The sequence below is a fragment of the Tauraco erythrolophus genome, chromosome 9 (genome assembly GCF_009769465.1).
Source record: "Tauraco erythrolophus isolate bTauEry1 chromosome 9, bTauEry1.pri, whole genome shotgun sequence".
In the NCBI taxonomy this organism is placed as follows: domain Eukaryota; kingdom Metazoa; phylum Chordata; class Aves; order Musophagiformes; family Musophagidae; genus Tauraco; species Tauraco erythrolophus.
This window is the reverse complement of record NC_141473.1, coordinates 31,165,753-31,179,588: the sequence shown is the minus strand read 5'-3', so window position 1 is coordinate 31,179,588 and position 13,836 is coordinate 31,165,753. Positions and strand designations below refer to the sequence as shown.

Here is a 13,836-nt window from a genome sequence, read left to right as displayed (position 1 = left end):
ATGAGAAAAACAGGAATTCACTGAACAATTTCACAGGTATTTATAAATTGGGAAGGTTAGTTCTACACTAGCCATCTATAACATGCAAGTATGTAATTTATCAACTTATTTGCTTTAAGACTTAAAGAACAATTCTGCATTCTCCTACTTAGAAATCTGTCTTTTACTTAGCAGAAGTTCAAGACTAAACCAATTTTCTATTAAGTAGTTGAACGGCAGCACTCAACCTTGGAATAAAAGTGAATATTCCTGGGGAGGAAGATGAGCCAAGTTAACTCGGAGTAGAGTTTTCAAGAGGCTGATAAAGCTCATCAGCATTCCATAAGATCTTTAGTTTTGGACTTCATTCAGTGTATATACAAGATAAACTTTGTTCCTGATCATAACTTACCAGTACAGGTTATAATCAATTGCTAGAGTAATGCAAGTTCCTGTTAAGTTATGAGCCTTGCAATATGTTGGCTGTGGTCCAAAAAAACCATATGTAGCTTCAGGACTCTGGCTGCTATGTGCAGCCACACAACAGAAAGCAGCAAGCCACTCCACTAATTCAAATTTGTTCAAAACATTTTGATGGAATAACTCTATCCCAGCAAGCTTGTGTGACTGGGCCACCCATCACGCACCCACGAGGAAGCCAGCCCACACCTGCATTCCCTGCTCTGAGTCATTCAGCAGAACTGCAAGTATGTGCTGACAAATGGTCCAGATGCAAATTCAAATTGTTGTGGTCTGATAGCGGCTGGATGCAAAATGGGTGACCCCAGCTTCCAAGGCAGTTCAAAACTGATTGGAAAACGATTACACAAAGGTAGGGAGATCTGTCACCTGCCCGACTCTTACCAGTCATCTAAAAAATGGGCTGTAGTTGTCCAATAAATTGATTGAAATCCAAGCTAAAATCCAGGTATTTCTGCAGAGTGGAAAATATTTTTTAACCAAACTGATCGGGGACATATATAGAACTTCAGATGACTAAACATGATGTTTAAGATCAGCACAGTGCCCAAAATCATGGGATTAGAGCAAAAAACCCTTACATATGTTAGCTTCTATCCAAGCTTCTCCTACATCACTAAGCATATAACAGAGCCATGAAGAATATATTATCCCCACCTCTGTTCCCCAAATCCTTTGCTGTAGGTTGTGCCAAGTTGCCCGGTGGTTTGTAGCAGGTACAGAATGTCCTTTAGATGCTAGGACAAGGCACCACAGATTTCCTATTATGTAAAGAAATTACCATATTCAGGTCCTCAGGAGTGAAAAAAGGCCAGCATGCATTACCCAAACTAAAGCACTGTGCTGCTATGAAAGCCATTCCTGAATGCTCTGGAAACAATCCCAGTTTCAAAGGAACTGAGTGCTGCTCAAATAAAGCTGAGGGCCAAGTGCTGCTTTCTTACGTGAGTTCAATCAGTAAAAGAAAGTACCATGCCTCTGCAGAACAAAATTCAGATTTGATGTGTATTTGCAGGAAGGGTGGTCTCCAAAACAAACCAACCAGTTTCCAACTTAGGTATATGTAAGGTGTTAATGTCTAGGCTTTCAAGAACCTTCTCACAGGAAGTAATATTTGAAATTTAAGTGGAATCTATCAGAGCTCAACACAACAGCCAAAGTTACAACGTATGTGGTTTTTTAACACTGCTTACTCTGATCCTTCAGGAGTGTTTATCCTCTGTTAAGCCCTGAGCAAGAACAAACACCACCTACGGCACTGACTGTCCTGCCTGGGGACATCGTTCCCTCTTGGTTGAGCAGGTACTCTGGGGACAGGTCTCATCTGAGCAATGCTCAAGCCAATCAAGTCTGAAGCCACAATCTATGCTGGGCAGAAGTGAACTCTGCCCCTCCACCCCCAGCTGAACGGGGTCACTGTGTATTTATTCAACCCCTATATTTATTCAAACTTGCAGTTTTGCTGTAACTTTGCTCCTGCTGGCACACAAAATGTTGTTTATTGATATATGGAAAGTAGCAGCAGGCTAAATAGTTAGGGATAGTTATTTTATACAGTTTTAACAGGGAAGTAAAATATAAAAGGAGAGAGCAGCATCTTCTGCACATCATATGGAAGATGGAATCTGAAAAGGTGAACAAGTGGCAGTTTAAGTAGGACTCAAACATATGCAAAACAGTTACATCCCCAATTTCCTTGTGTCACAGTCAAGGGTTACTATAAACTTTACTGTAATAAACTTTCATACCAAGGGAAATAGGGAAAAAGCCCCAAGACTAACAAAGTACTGAAAGGCTTTCAGCTAAGATGCCTATTTGTCACCCATGTACATACACCAGACTACGGAAAACTTTTAGACTTGAGGCTGAAACTGTCCTTTTCTTGACAATTTCATATTTTTAAGCAAGATTTAGCTTCTTTTTCTAGCCTTTTAAACAGCTTTAATTGAAATGGCTTGTCTGCTGGCTTTATCTTCTTAGGTGGGAGACTAGTCAGTTCTAAGAGTTGTGCTGACTTCACCAGCCACTTTGCTCCAGTTTATCTGCTAAAAGCTTTCATTATAGTGCCAGGCATAGTTCAAGGTGTGGATTCCAGGTTCTCTGATAGGTGTGATGATATTTTCCCTTCTGTGGCATGAGTGGACAACATTTCAGCTGCGCTAACACTTCATTCCTTTTCACAATTTAGCCAGTTACCGTTTTCCAGGAATTATAATTACTCTACAGGAGGCCCACCTCTTGACAGGGAAGTTATTTGTGCTAAGCTGTTAGGAGTGATGAGAAGCAGGCATCTGAGAATGCTCTACATTCCATCTGCAAGGGGATGCACAAAGATAAAAGACTTAATTTCTATTCTATTTGGACATCAGTGAAATTTAGTTTGACAGCTTCCTAATTTGGCAGGAGGAGAGTATTGCCATGCATTTGTATGGCTCTTTTGGCAGTGGTACTATGCATTCAATAGCCTAAGTCTAAAAATGGACTGTATACACAGATAAAATACCAGGGTTTTTTTAAAGATTCTTAATAATAAGCAAATAAAAGTCACTGCTACACAGCAAGATTGTAATTTTTTTAAACCCTGGCAAGTCCCACGCAGTAAGTCTCTGGAAACTTGTGACTTTTACAGCAAACCAGCTACAAAAAAATAGTTTGAAGAAAGCCTCAAGTTACAGTATGACTCACTGCCATGGAAAATACTTTTCACTGGAAAACATACGAATTCTTGTTCTACTTGAGAACTCTCTTTCCTTGCCACACCCCAAGAAGTTAAACAGTACGCTGAGAGAGATCTTGTTTTTTTATGCACAAGACATTCTAGATGAGGAAATGTTTTCGCTTTAATGTTGTTTCATTACTGGTCAGTATAAAGAGAAGGCTTTGTCATCATCATTGCTTTTAAAACTTCTCTTTTATGATCTGTAGTTTGGAGATAATATACTTCACCCAGTTACCTCTTGCACTGAGCCCAGTAATTGTTTTGGCCAAAGTAAAATTTGCTCACGATTTAAGCTTAGCTTCTTAGATAGATGCTATGGATTAATTTTTACTTCTCCAAATGGAGGTAGCAAAGCACCTGAAACAGTATTTTTAAAATAGATGTCAAAGTAGTAATTATCAGTAAGACTGTATTTTGGATTTTATAATAATAGCAGTCATTTACCATTTTAATCAACAGGTTTGTACTAAGCAATGTAGTAACAGACATGTAACAAGTATCTTGATTTCAAAGAAAACTGGCTATACATCCAACTAGATTTTACACTGTACGGATTTCAGTATGTCCCATGATGTTCAGTGTGTTTATTATGTTTCCTTAGAAAACATGTAGAAACACCAACTTTTCAAGGATGACTACTGCCCTTCTAGTATGCCTAAAAATCTACATTTAGGAAACTTAGCGTAACTATTTCCTGTTCTTTCAGTGCAGTGATCTTAAATGATAGTATCTACATATGCTCTCACCACTAATGAGCGTGAAGTATTCAAAGACAAGTCTCAAAACTAAGCAGTTGCCATAGTAACAGTTCAGAGCAAAACACTTGGTAAACTACTTCTCCTGCACTAAACATCTTGCAAATCTTAGCAAGTCTCTCAAGTTCCCCAGAACCTGAAACAGATTTGCATCAGTCTGAAATATTAATATCTAACTGAGGCTTTTCTCCTGCTTTAACTTTGGTGTCTTCTTCTAGTTAGGATCATCTTTTGATCTTTGAAACTAATTTGGGTCCTTCACACATGACAATTCTTGTTAAGACAGTGCATTTGTTCTGCTCACCTCTATTTGCAAAATGCTTGCTCATCAGAACAAGTGTTTCAGGGCAGCAGCTATCCTACATTATCCATACGGCACTCAGCAAAACAGATTTCATGATCTCATTAAAACTTTTTAGGACTGACTACAGCCACAGTAATCTCCCGGTTAGCAAGACTGGATTCTGCAGTGACTCTGTGGGTTAACAGCTTGCCTGACTGTCCAAAGGCTGACATTACACCCAGAGTCCAAAGGAGCTTCAGTAAAGATGATCACCTTGTTCAAACTATTCAGCAAAATCCCCAAACAAAATCCATAAATCAGCTCCAGCATTTATTGCAATGCCTTAGTTCCTTAATGTTTTAACTCTGGATTACGTACAAGATTTTCATTTAGATGAAGTTTGGGAAGTAAGCAAGTGAGACTGTGATCATACTACTATTAAACTCTACGTAATCACCGACACCTAACGCAGTAGGAACAGATCTTCCAGGCAATTCTTAGGCTCTTTTAGAAGAAGTAGAATTTTCTAAATACAGAAAAACAATCCAGCCTTCCCTATAAAGAAACTGTTTAGTCTTATTTAACCATTTGGAAAGTGTGGTAAACAGCGCAATGACAAATTTGTAATCATAGAAGACGGAGAAATTCCAGATAATCTAACAAAGCAAGATGAGTAATTCAGTCCTGGAAAACAAGAACATTGTACACCAACCAGCAACAAGAACGACTGATTCCTAAATTCAATTCACTGTCAAGAGAGAAGATAAAAATATTTATCTCTTCCCACTCAGCATTAGCCAGCTATAACCTGGGGCAGGAGAGAGATTGCCCTATGGACACATCCCACCATTCTGATTTAACCACAAGTATCTACTCAGTGACCATTAAGGTACTCAACCAGACAGAATACTTCAGTATATCACTTCTTGTATACTTTTAATAAGCTATACTTACACTTTAAATAAACTTAAACATATACATATATACATTTATTTCATTCCATGCAGAGAAAAGCCAAGAATATTCTCTATTAAAAAAAAAATGTAGTGCATTAGTAGATCTTGTGTTTTAAATGCAAATATGGCAAATTTAGTATATTACCAGGCATGCACATATTATCTGAAATTATGCTCTTAGAAATACAGTTGTGAAGTAGAGTCTAACCTACAGAACTACCTAAAGGATCAGGTTACTCATTAAGCTACACTCCTACACTGTAGTAACAAGAACCGATACAAAGAGATGCAGTAACACCACTTCCATGCACATATTACTCCCACACGCATGGATGTGCGCAGAGGGTGGAAGTATCACAGGAGTTGGCCCTGGCTAGTCCAAACGCCATAGGAGCCACAAAACAGTAAGCCAGCACAGTGCTGATGTGAAGCAGGCAAATTCCATGCTCTTCCTAAGAGTTTATTTCCTATCAAGATGGGGCTGTTGCAATTCATGCAACAAAGAATACCTGCTAGGATGACCCAGAGAACAGGTGTGAGACTATCACACAAGAGATTCCCCTCTTCACCCCCTCCAACACGTGTTTATCCAGAAAGCCCAATGCTGAGAAAGGCAGGATCTCTATAAATAGACAAGGAGCCAACAGCAGCAAGGGAAAACAACTATTTAAGATCAAGGACAAAGCTGGCTACTGCACAAACGGTATGAGCTGATTATCTGAAAAAGCTGAGACTGAAAAGATTCATAGCCAGAAGAGGAAAGCATAGCCTCCTGCAAGATTATCAGAGGTAAAACCAACAAAACTGATACAATTCACTGAGAATTCCAACTAGTTCATTAAAGGACAGCAAAAGCACAAGACACCCATTCCTTGTCTTGTTTTTTTCAATTTGCAATTTAAATATATATCTACTGTTGTACTAATTGTAAAGTTAGGTAAGCTACAATAAGAGGACAAAACCTATGAAAATAAGGCGTTTGTAAGTTTTAGCTATAACACTGCAAGTTTTGTTATCGCAGTTAGGCTAATTACCTTTTTTTCTGTAAAACACACCTATTCCTTTGAAGTTAGGTCAGCTATCACGGCTTATTTCCTGTTACAGACAGTCTATATTATAGTTCCACTTGTTGCATGGTCCCTAAGGTACATTTCCATGTCTTGCCCTCTAAGACCCCTGGGCCAAAGACATGTCCTCGGAACTTTCATACATGCATGACTTAAAGCAAAGCCACCAATACAATCCCAGGATAAACACAGCTCTGTTGAAGTGAAGATACCTTATATCACTAATTCTTACTTCTCCCACTTACAAAGGGGAATAAACAACGTCACAATGGCCAAGGCAACACACGGGGTTGTACTCTCCAACTCTTGCATATAAAGCTTTTTCTTTTGCAAGTAAGGTTACCATCATGATGTATGTACACTGTTTTAGACGAGGTAATGTGTACCACAGAGGCTATCTGGGCACCGAGATTAGCATCAGCCTCAGACCTTTGCAATTGGAAAACTGCAGCAAGAAACTCATTAACATGAACTTGTAAGTCAAGTGAAAAGGATAAATCCTGATGGAAGAAAAGCCGCCAAAACCAGAAGACAGGGAAGTTTTGTAATGCAGAATAGCTTCTTCCACTAACCAGCCAAGTCAGCACCACACAGGAAATCAGATTGATTCACCTCCAAGTCAACTGAGTGAAGAAAGTAAGAATCATCTGTCATTATATACAGAGAGTGAACTTTGAAGTAACGTATGATAAAGTTTTCCAAAATGCCTAGTAAGTGAAAGTTAGACTAAATCTAGTCTGGAACTAAAGATGGTTCTAAAGTCTTTCTGAACTGAGGAAGCAGCTGAGACTTGGTTAAGGCAATTCGAGTGAGCATAAACAAAAGGTTAGGCTTTTTCCCAGCTCTGATTCTTTTGGTTCATTGATAACAGATCTCTCAGTTGGTTAACATGAAGAGGCTTTTAAAAGTTTTAAAACCACTCAATAGCTTTATCCCCACAGTAAATTCTGCCTAACGAACACGGAATCGTTTCCATTCTACTAAGCGAGTAGGAACTCAATAAGGTTATTCATATTTGCACATTGTTTATTTTCACTAATCTATTCTCTGAAACTGACCTATTAATGAAAACAGCCGTCAGTAACCACATGAAAAAGCAGCTGAATCAGTTTCACACCTTTCACAGAACCTGATAAAATTATTTATGAAGATTCATTATTTTTAAATAGGAATGGTCGGAGTACTTTTCAACAAAGTCATCTGTATACAGCCATCTCGTTTCCTGTACCCTGTTTGGTTTGCTTCAGTTCTTCAGGCAGCTGTCAGTGCAGTGAACAAGAGCAGCTGTGGTTTCCTGTTAGTGCTGGCCACTAGCATGCAACTCACCACGCAAGCAAAGGAAAGAGTGATCTGATCCACAGCATGACTTCAGCTACCACGCAGCATCAGTCCAGCCATATAAATGCTAAGTTTGGATCATAAGCAACTCGAGTTCCAACACAAGAAAACTGCTTATCTCCATGTTCTCAACAGGATGAGGAGGCTTCTAAAGAGTTTTCCTTTCCAGTAAACAGTCAGTCACAGAAAACGGAGTCTTTAAAACTTGGACTCGTGTGCTGGACATACCGCGAGGCCTACCACTTAAATGGGTATGTTCGTGACCATTTCAGAAAGATTCCTAAAGCACAGAAGCACACCAAAAGAAAAAGAGTCACCACCTTCTTGAGTTGCAAAGGTTTGCAACCCCCAAAGCAGAACTCAGGATTTATTTCTACAATTATATAGGTAAGTACCACAGGATGCAACAAGAAATGTTATTTCTGGGTTCTCTCAATGAGGTGGAAAAAACCCCACAAGTTATAAACTGAAAAGAAAGCACGTTTCAGTGCTTAGCATCAGTTTTCCTAAAAAGCTCTTCTCTTGACCCTATGAAGAATCACCTGCACTACTGTGTAGTGACAACTGTATCCGACACAATCAAGTTGACTTGTGTTCCTATACCTGTTTTGCAGGGAGAGAGGTGAGTAGGATAAGCCATTAAATAACTTCCTATTTTTATTAACTACGCTTTAGATTGTTAGAACTAGGGCATTGAGAGCATCGTACTTCTTGAATAGAAATATGACAGTCAAGTTTCCAACCAACATATAGAAGTTTGCCTATGCAGAAAATGTAACACTGATCTCGAATTTGCCCTCATCCAGCCCAACCCATGTGGTCTGCCATGCCATTTCTGTCTCAGGCCACCAGGCATCCACCCAGTCGGGAGCCTTATTTTCAAATCAGGCCTCTTCTGGTATTCACTCTCTGAGTTATTTCTATTGGCAGGCAGCAGAGAAGACAGCAGAGAAGGAGGTAAAGAAGGACTAGCAGTCAAGGAACTTCTGCATTTCTACTGGCAGGTATCAACTGCGGGCATATGTGAGTTTTAAACTTGCTTCATAAAGATCAACCTTGCATTAAGAAGTCTGTCACTTTCCAGATTTGGGCTAGATTACTAAGCAGGGGTTGAGGTTTCACTCTAGAAGAGAATGAGCAGGCACAGAAACTGAAGATGATGCCTGTGACAGAAGGAACATAAGCTAACTGCTATAATGTTAAGTTAAAAACATTTAGTAGAAACAGAAGGTGCTGCTAAAGTGCAGATAATTCAAATGTTTATTTAGTCTGTCTCCTCAAGTAATTGAGCTGTCTCCAGGGTTAGGGCATTCAAATCAAGATTTTAAAATTTGATTTACAGTATAAATTCTTCATTAGCTCATGGTTAAATCTGTAAATGACTTTATAAAATAAACAGTATACAGAAGTAACATACAATCACTAACAAAGCATTTTGGTATTGGGTTTATAAAAAGATACGACAAACGATTAAATGACAGCCTTTAAAAGACCTAAAAAACATTTGTTTTCCTGCATTCTGTACTTGAATCTTAAAGTGCACTTCAATTGTTTGTTGAATCTGCATACTGAACAGTATTTAATATTCTTTAACCAGCATTGGTTTCTTTGTTCAGCTAATTAGTAATAAACGGGCTTACCATGTACTTTTTCTGCAGTGTACTTAAAGATGTAAAGTCAAATTTGATTACAATTGATATAAAATGTAAACCTCAAGAAATACAAGAGATGAGCATTTAAAGTACGATGCTCCTTAAAAGACTGACAGAGATGACAAAGCATCCCTACTTGCTAGTGATTACCTAGCAGTAACTAAAGGCTATTTCTTTCTTAGCAGAAAATACAGATCCTTAAAAAAAAAAAAAAATCAGCATAGGGAACCTTATTTTATCAAACTTTACTTTTCATTAAGTGCAAAGTTAAAGTTTGCAATTTTGCATCTGAAAAGATCTGGAAGCTGTGTTCCTCCTACCGCTCTGCAAGCTTTCCAGATGCCAACTCATCCCTTCTTTTCAAAGGTAGGCTTATGTCCCTTGGTGTTTCTTGCTGGTGTGAATTACTTGCATCGGACTCTGGACTCCACAGAGTGTGAGACACTCACTTCGGCAAGTTTTCCCATATCATACTGTTATGGAGTTTGAGTTGTATTTCACCAGGCTTTGTGGGTTTTTCCCTGTAGAACCTACTAGGATTCTAGTTCAAAAATCACATTTAGAAAAAAGCTCAAGTTTTTGGTGCATTCCCAGTGGATCCAATGTACCAAAAAGACAGAAATATCTTTACCACCCCTTTTCTTTGCAGCTTAAGTACAAATGTTCTACTTCTTCCCACCTTTTTTCATAGCAGGTTCCAAGCAGCCAACCTACACTTATCACACATCCCATTTCAATTTACTACAAAGCCAGATCTGTCATCTGATAGTGAGCAAATTCCTAGAGAGCATTAGAAGGTGAAATCCATTTACGATCACTACGCTGAAAAGACTGGAAAGGAAACATCATTTGCAATTCTTTCCTAAACCCACGGGAGGGTGGGGAGCAGCACAGGAAGAAAAAGACAAGCTGCTGAGACTTAGTATTCTTTAGCTGTCGTTTCCAACTGCCTTGAAATTTACAGTTGTAACTTTCCATAAATGCTCCAGTGTTTGCTCCAGTGTCAGTGTGGACAGGTGTAAAAAATGCTACTAAAAATCAAGAAATTCTGTTGAGGATTTAGAAATGTAGGTATCAGAACAGAAGGTATCCAATCACCCAGTTGGTGGGTTTTGTTCACGTACAGAGTATTTTATAATTCTTTGTTATGAAAACATTAATTCTTTCAGTTCTGAGCAATACTAATGTGAAATTTTCAAAGTTACCATATGTCAAACACTATATTGTTACTTCAAATGCCACTGAACTGTATTTTATTATGCAAGCTGTGATCTTAAGAGTAACACAGGCTGTACAGAAAAGGTCTCGTAAGCGGCAGCAAAAACTAACTTAACCTAAGCAGTGACAAAACAGACGTGTACTCATCATCAGTATTTTAAAAGAAATTACAGCAATGGCAGAGAAACAGTAGCTCCACACAGTAAGCTTCAGTCATACCCAACTTCAGCTACAACTAAGTCTGATGCCAGTAACTCTTGTTCCAGGTAATAGCCAGAAGTTATTACGAGTTAGCCTCCTTTGAGTAAGAATTGAACATGTCACAGGACACTCACTACGTATTTGATATTGGAAAGTTAGGAACCACATTACCAGGACAGATTATTTGTGCTGCAAAGAGAAAAATTCTCATGTCATACATATGCACCAGCTGAACTGATTATCAAGAACACCCTTCCTACTCTATTCTAGAAGTTAAGAGGTCTTCACTGACAGGAAATCACAGAGGAAACTTTGCTTTCTGCAAAGTTTCTGTGATTATTTACCACAAAGTCTACGCTGAAGAAAAAGGAATGTATTTACAGACTACAGAAGCTCTGGTTTGAGGCAGTCCCGAAATGGTCTCCAATACTTAACCATCCGCAAAGATCAGAGTTCCTGAGTAAGTTATGCTGCAGGACATCTGTATTTGTTTTTCAAGGAAATGCCATCTATCCCACACTAAAAGGGAGTGTGAGTCCTCTGAGATCAGAGCTGATCCCACGTGAGCTCAGCTCCTGTGGGATTCACCCTCCTGGTCGCTTTGCACAGGCATGCTATTGGCCTCACTGATGCCAAGTCAGCTTTCCCTAGAAAAATCACTCCTGGCTCTTCCTGTGTATCCAGTCGGTAACCGAGAAAGCTTATTTTTCTCTACTAACGTTTTCTGGATGAGCACTCGGGTTTCGCGAACGCAGCAGGCGGCGTGTTAAGGGATGGCTTCTCCAGCTCCCAGCTCAGGAGCAGACACTTCGTGTGCGGTTTCCGCATGTTTTCCATCACGCCGAGTAACCAACGCGGGCTGCCCTCGCACCCTCTACCTCGCCTGACGCCGGACCGGCCGCGCCTGTGGCGACGGCTGCGCGACCGGCTGCCGTGAGACCTCGCACCTCGGCTAGCCGGGGGGTGGCTGCGGGCAGCGCCGGCGGCAGACCGCTGAAGGGCCGCGGAGGAACCGCCCCTGCCTTCCCTTCGGATATCAGACACCGCGAGTGACAGAGGGAGGCTGCCGCCTGCCCTCGCCGGAACGGCTGTTAACGGCTGCCGGCCGGGTGGGCAGCACGGAGCGGAGCGTCGCCCCCGCGGTACCTCCGGGAGCGGGGCGCGGGAAGCGCCCGCCCCGCGGCAGGACAGCGACTGCTGGGCAGGAGAAGGGCAGGGAAGCTCCGCTGCGGGCACGGCGGCCCGGCCCTCCGCGGGCCCGGACACCGGGTTGGGGGGGGGGGGCGGCGGGTCTCACCTCCCTTGCAGGGGGTGCGGTGCTGGCTGTGCTGCGCCCGGTAGCCCTCGATCACCTCCCACTCGCCGTTGTCGCGCTTGATGGGAAAGGAGACGCTGAGCACATGGTTGCAGGGCTTGATGATGCGGAGGATGCCGCGGACGCGGTGGCGCCGGTCCTCCATGCTCTCGCGGGTGCGCAGCCCCTCCACCAGCTTGTCCTCCACGATGCTGGCGCCACGGTCGAAGAACCCCTCCACCATCTTGAAGAAGTTGGGGTCGTCCTCCTTCTTCGCCGCCTCGCAGTAGTGTCGCCGCGGGCACCGGCCCTGGCCCCATGCCGCCGCTGCTGCTGCCGCGCCCGCGGCTGCCACCGCCGACCCGCCCGGCTCCGCGCCCGCCAGCACCGAGCCGGCGGCCAGGCGGGACACCAGCAGCTCCCCCAAGTAGCGGTACATGGCGGCAGCCACCAGCGCTTCCGCTGCGCCCGCAGCCGGGAGGAGCGGAGTGGCGGAGGCAGATCGCGGCGCGGCGGTCTTGTCACAATAGGCGCGGGGCGCCGCCGCCGCCGCCGCCTTTAAACAGCTTCGGGGTGGGGGAAAGGGGCGGAGGGGCAGAGGGGGCCCGGGAGGGGGGGGGGGGGGGGGGGGCAGGAACACGACGCGCCTCCCGACTGCGCCTGCGCCTCTTTCTCCCCGCCCCGACCCCGGCGGGATTTGCGGAGGGGAAGGGGGCGCGGCGCGCGGCAGTCTCGCTGTGGGCGGGGCGGAGGAGGTGCGGCGAGCATGCGCGCTGAGGGCAGCGCGCGCCCCCTCCTTCCCCTCCCTGTAAAGCCGCAGCGGCTCAGCGGGTAACGGTGCGCATGGTAGCCGCGGGCGAGCGCGTGGGGCTGGGGCGGTCGCTGACGGTCGCTCCCCACGTGGTCTCCGGTGGGTCGGCGGCGGGAAGGGGCGGGCAGGCGCGCAGCGGGCGGCCCCGCCTCGCCGCCGGTTCGCGCCGGGAGCGCTTCCCTTTGCTCTCGTGGAGCTGCGCTGTGGGCCGCCTTTCCCGCCAGGTGACTGTTCCCGGCCGCCGCCGCGCGGAGCGTGGGGCTCTGCCGGGGCCGCGCCGTGCCTCGCTGGCGGGGCGCTCTGCGGCCTGTGCTCTGCCGCGCTGCCCTGCGCTGGGAGAGCGCCGCTGCCGGTGAAGAACCGGGGGCAAGGAGCCTTCGGTGGAGCACAGTGTGAGCCTCCGGGCGGCTCCCAGCGTCGCCTGCCCTGCCCTGTGCCCGGCGGGGTCGGGGGGGGCTCTGGGCTGCCGCATGCTGCCTTTCTGCTGGGCCTGAAACGTGGCCTCTCGTACCGCCAGTGCGAATACGGGTACTTCCCCGCAGTAAAACTGTTCAGGGAAAGTACGGGTTTTGTGAGAACTCGTTTTGAAGGGAGCCTCTTAGGAAAAGATGGCTTATCCACGTGTGTTTAATTGACTGCCCTGTGAAGTGGGGACGGAGGCTTCAAGTCAGCACCTGTGTCATCTGGTAACACGGCTGCTCTGCCCGCTCAGGTGTTGCGTTAGTAGCTTGTCACCTTTTACTAGGTCTGGTCCACTAAGGGCAGTTGTTTGTTACATAGCTCAGCCTTTTGAGTACGTATTTAAGAATGTTATTTTGAACTCTGTAAGATCTGCTTTCAGGGCATGGGAGACAGTGTGTTGCAGCATTTTTACCAGGTTGGTTTTAGAAGAAATGAGACTTGTTCACTTTCTGAAGGCTTGGGCTGCTGATTGGAAAATACAGGGAGCTTTTTCTTTTTAGGCATGTGGGAGACCAATGCCTTTAAGGCAGGAGTAACCAGGAAGTTGCTTTATCTTTATAGGAATCTCTAACCACTGTGGGCATCCAAGGACTGTGCTGCAAGGCTTGTGGGAAAGTAATA

The 13,836-nt window shown here is 44.0% G+C and overlaps 1 protein-coding gene across 1 annotated transcript in view; it reads right to left on the bottom strand.

Moving 5' to 3' along the window:
• The window catches only part of GLUD1 (glutamate dehydrogenase 1), a 30,206-nt gene extending 17,825 nt beyond the window's left edge, over positions 1–12,381 (bottom strand). Inside the window, exon 1 of the mRNA XM_086616255.1 lies at positions 11,946–12,381. Coding sequence (XP_086472381.1) covers positions 11,946–12,381 — 436 coding nt within the window. The remainder of the gene's footprint in view (positions 1–11,945) is intronic.
• Between the last annotated feature and the right edge of the window lie 1,455 nt (positions 12,382–13,836).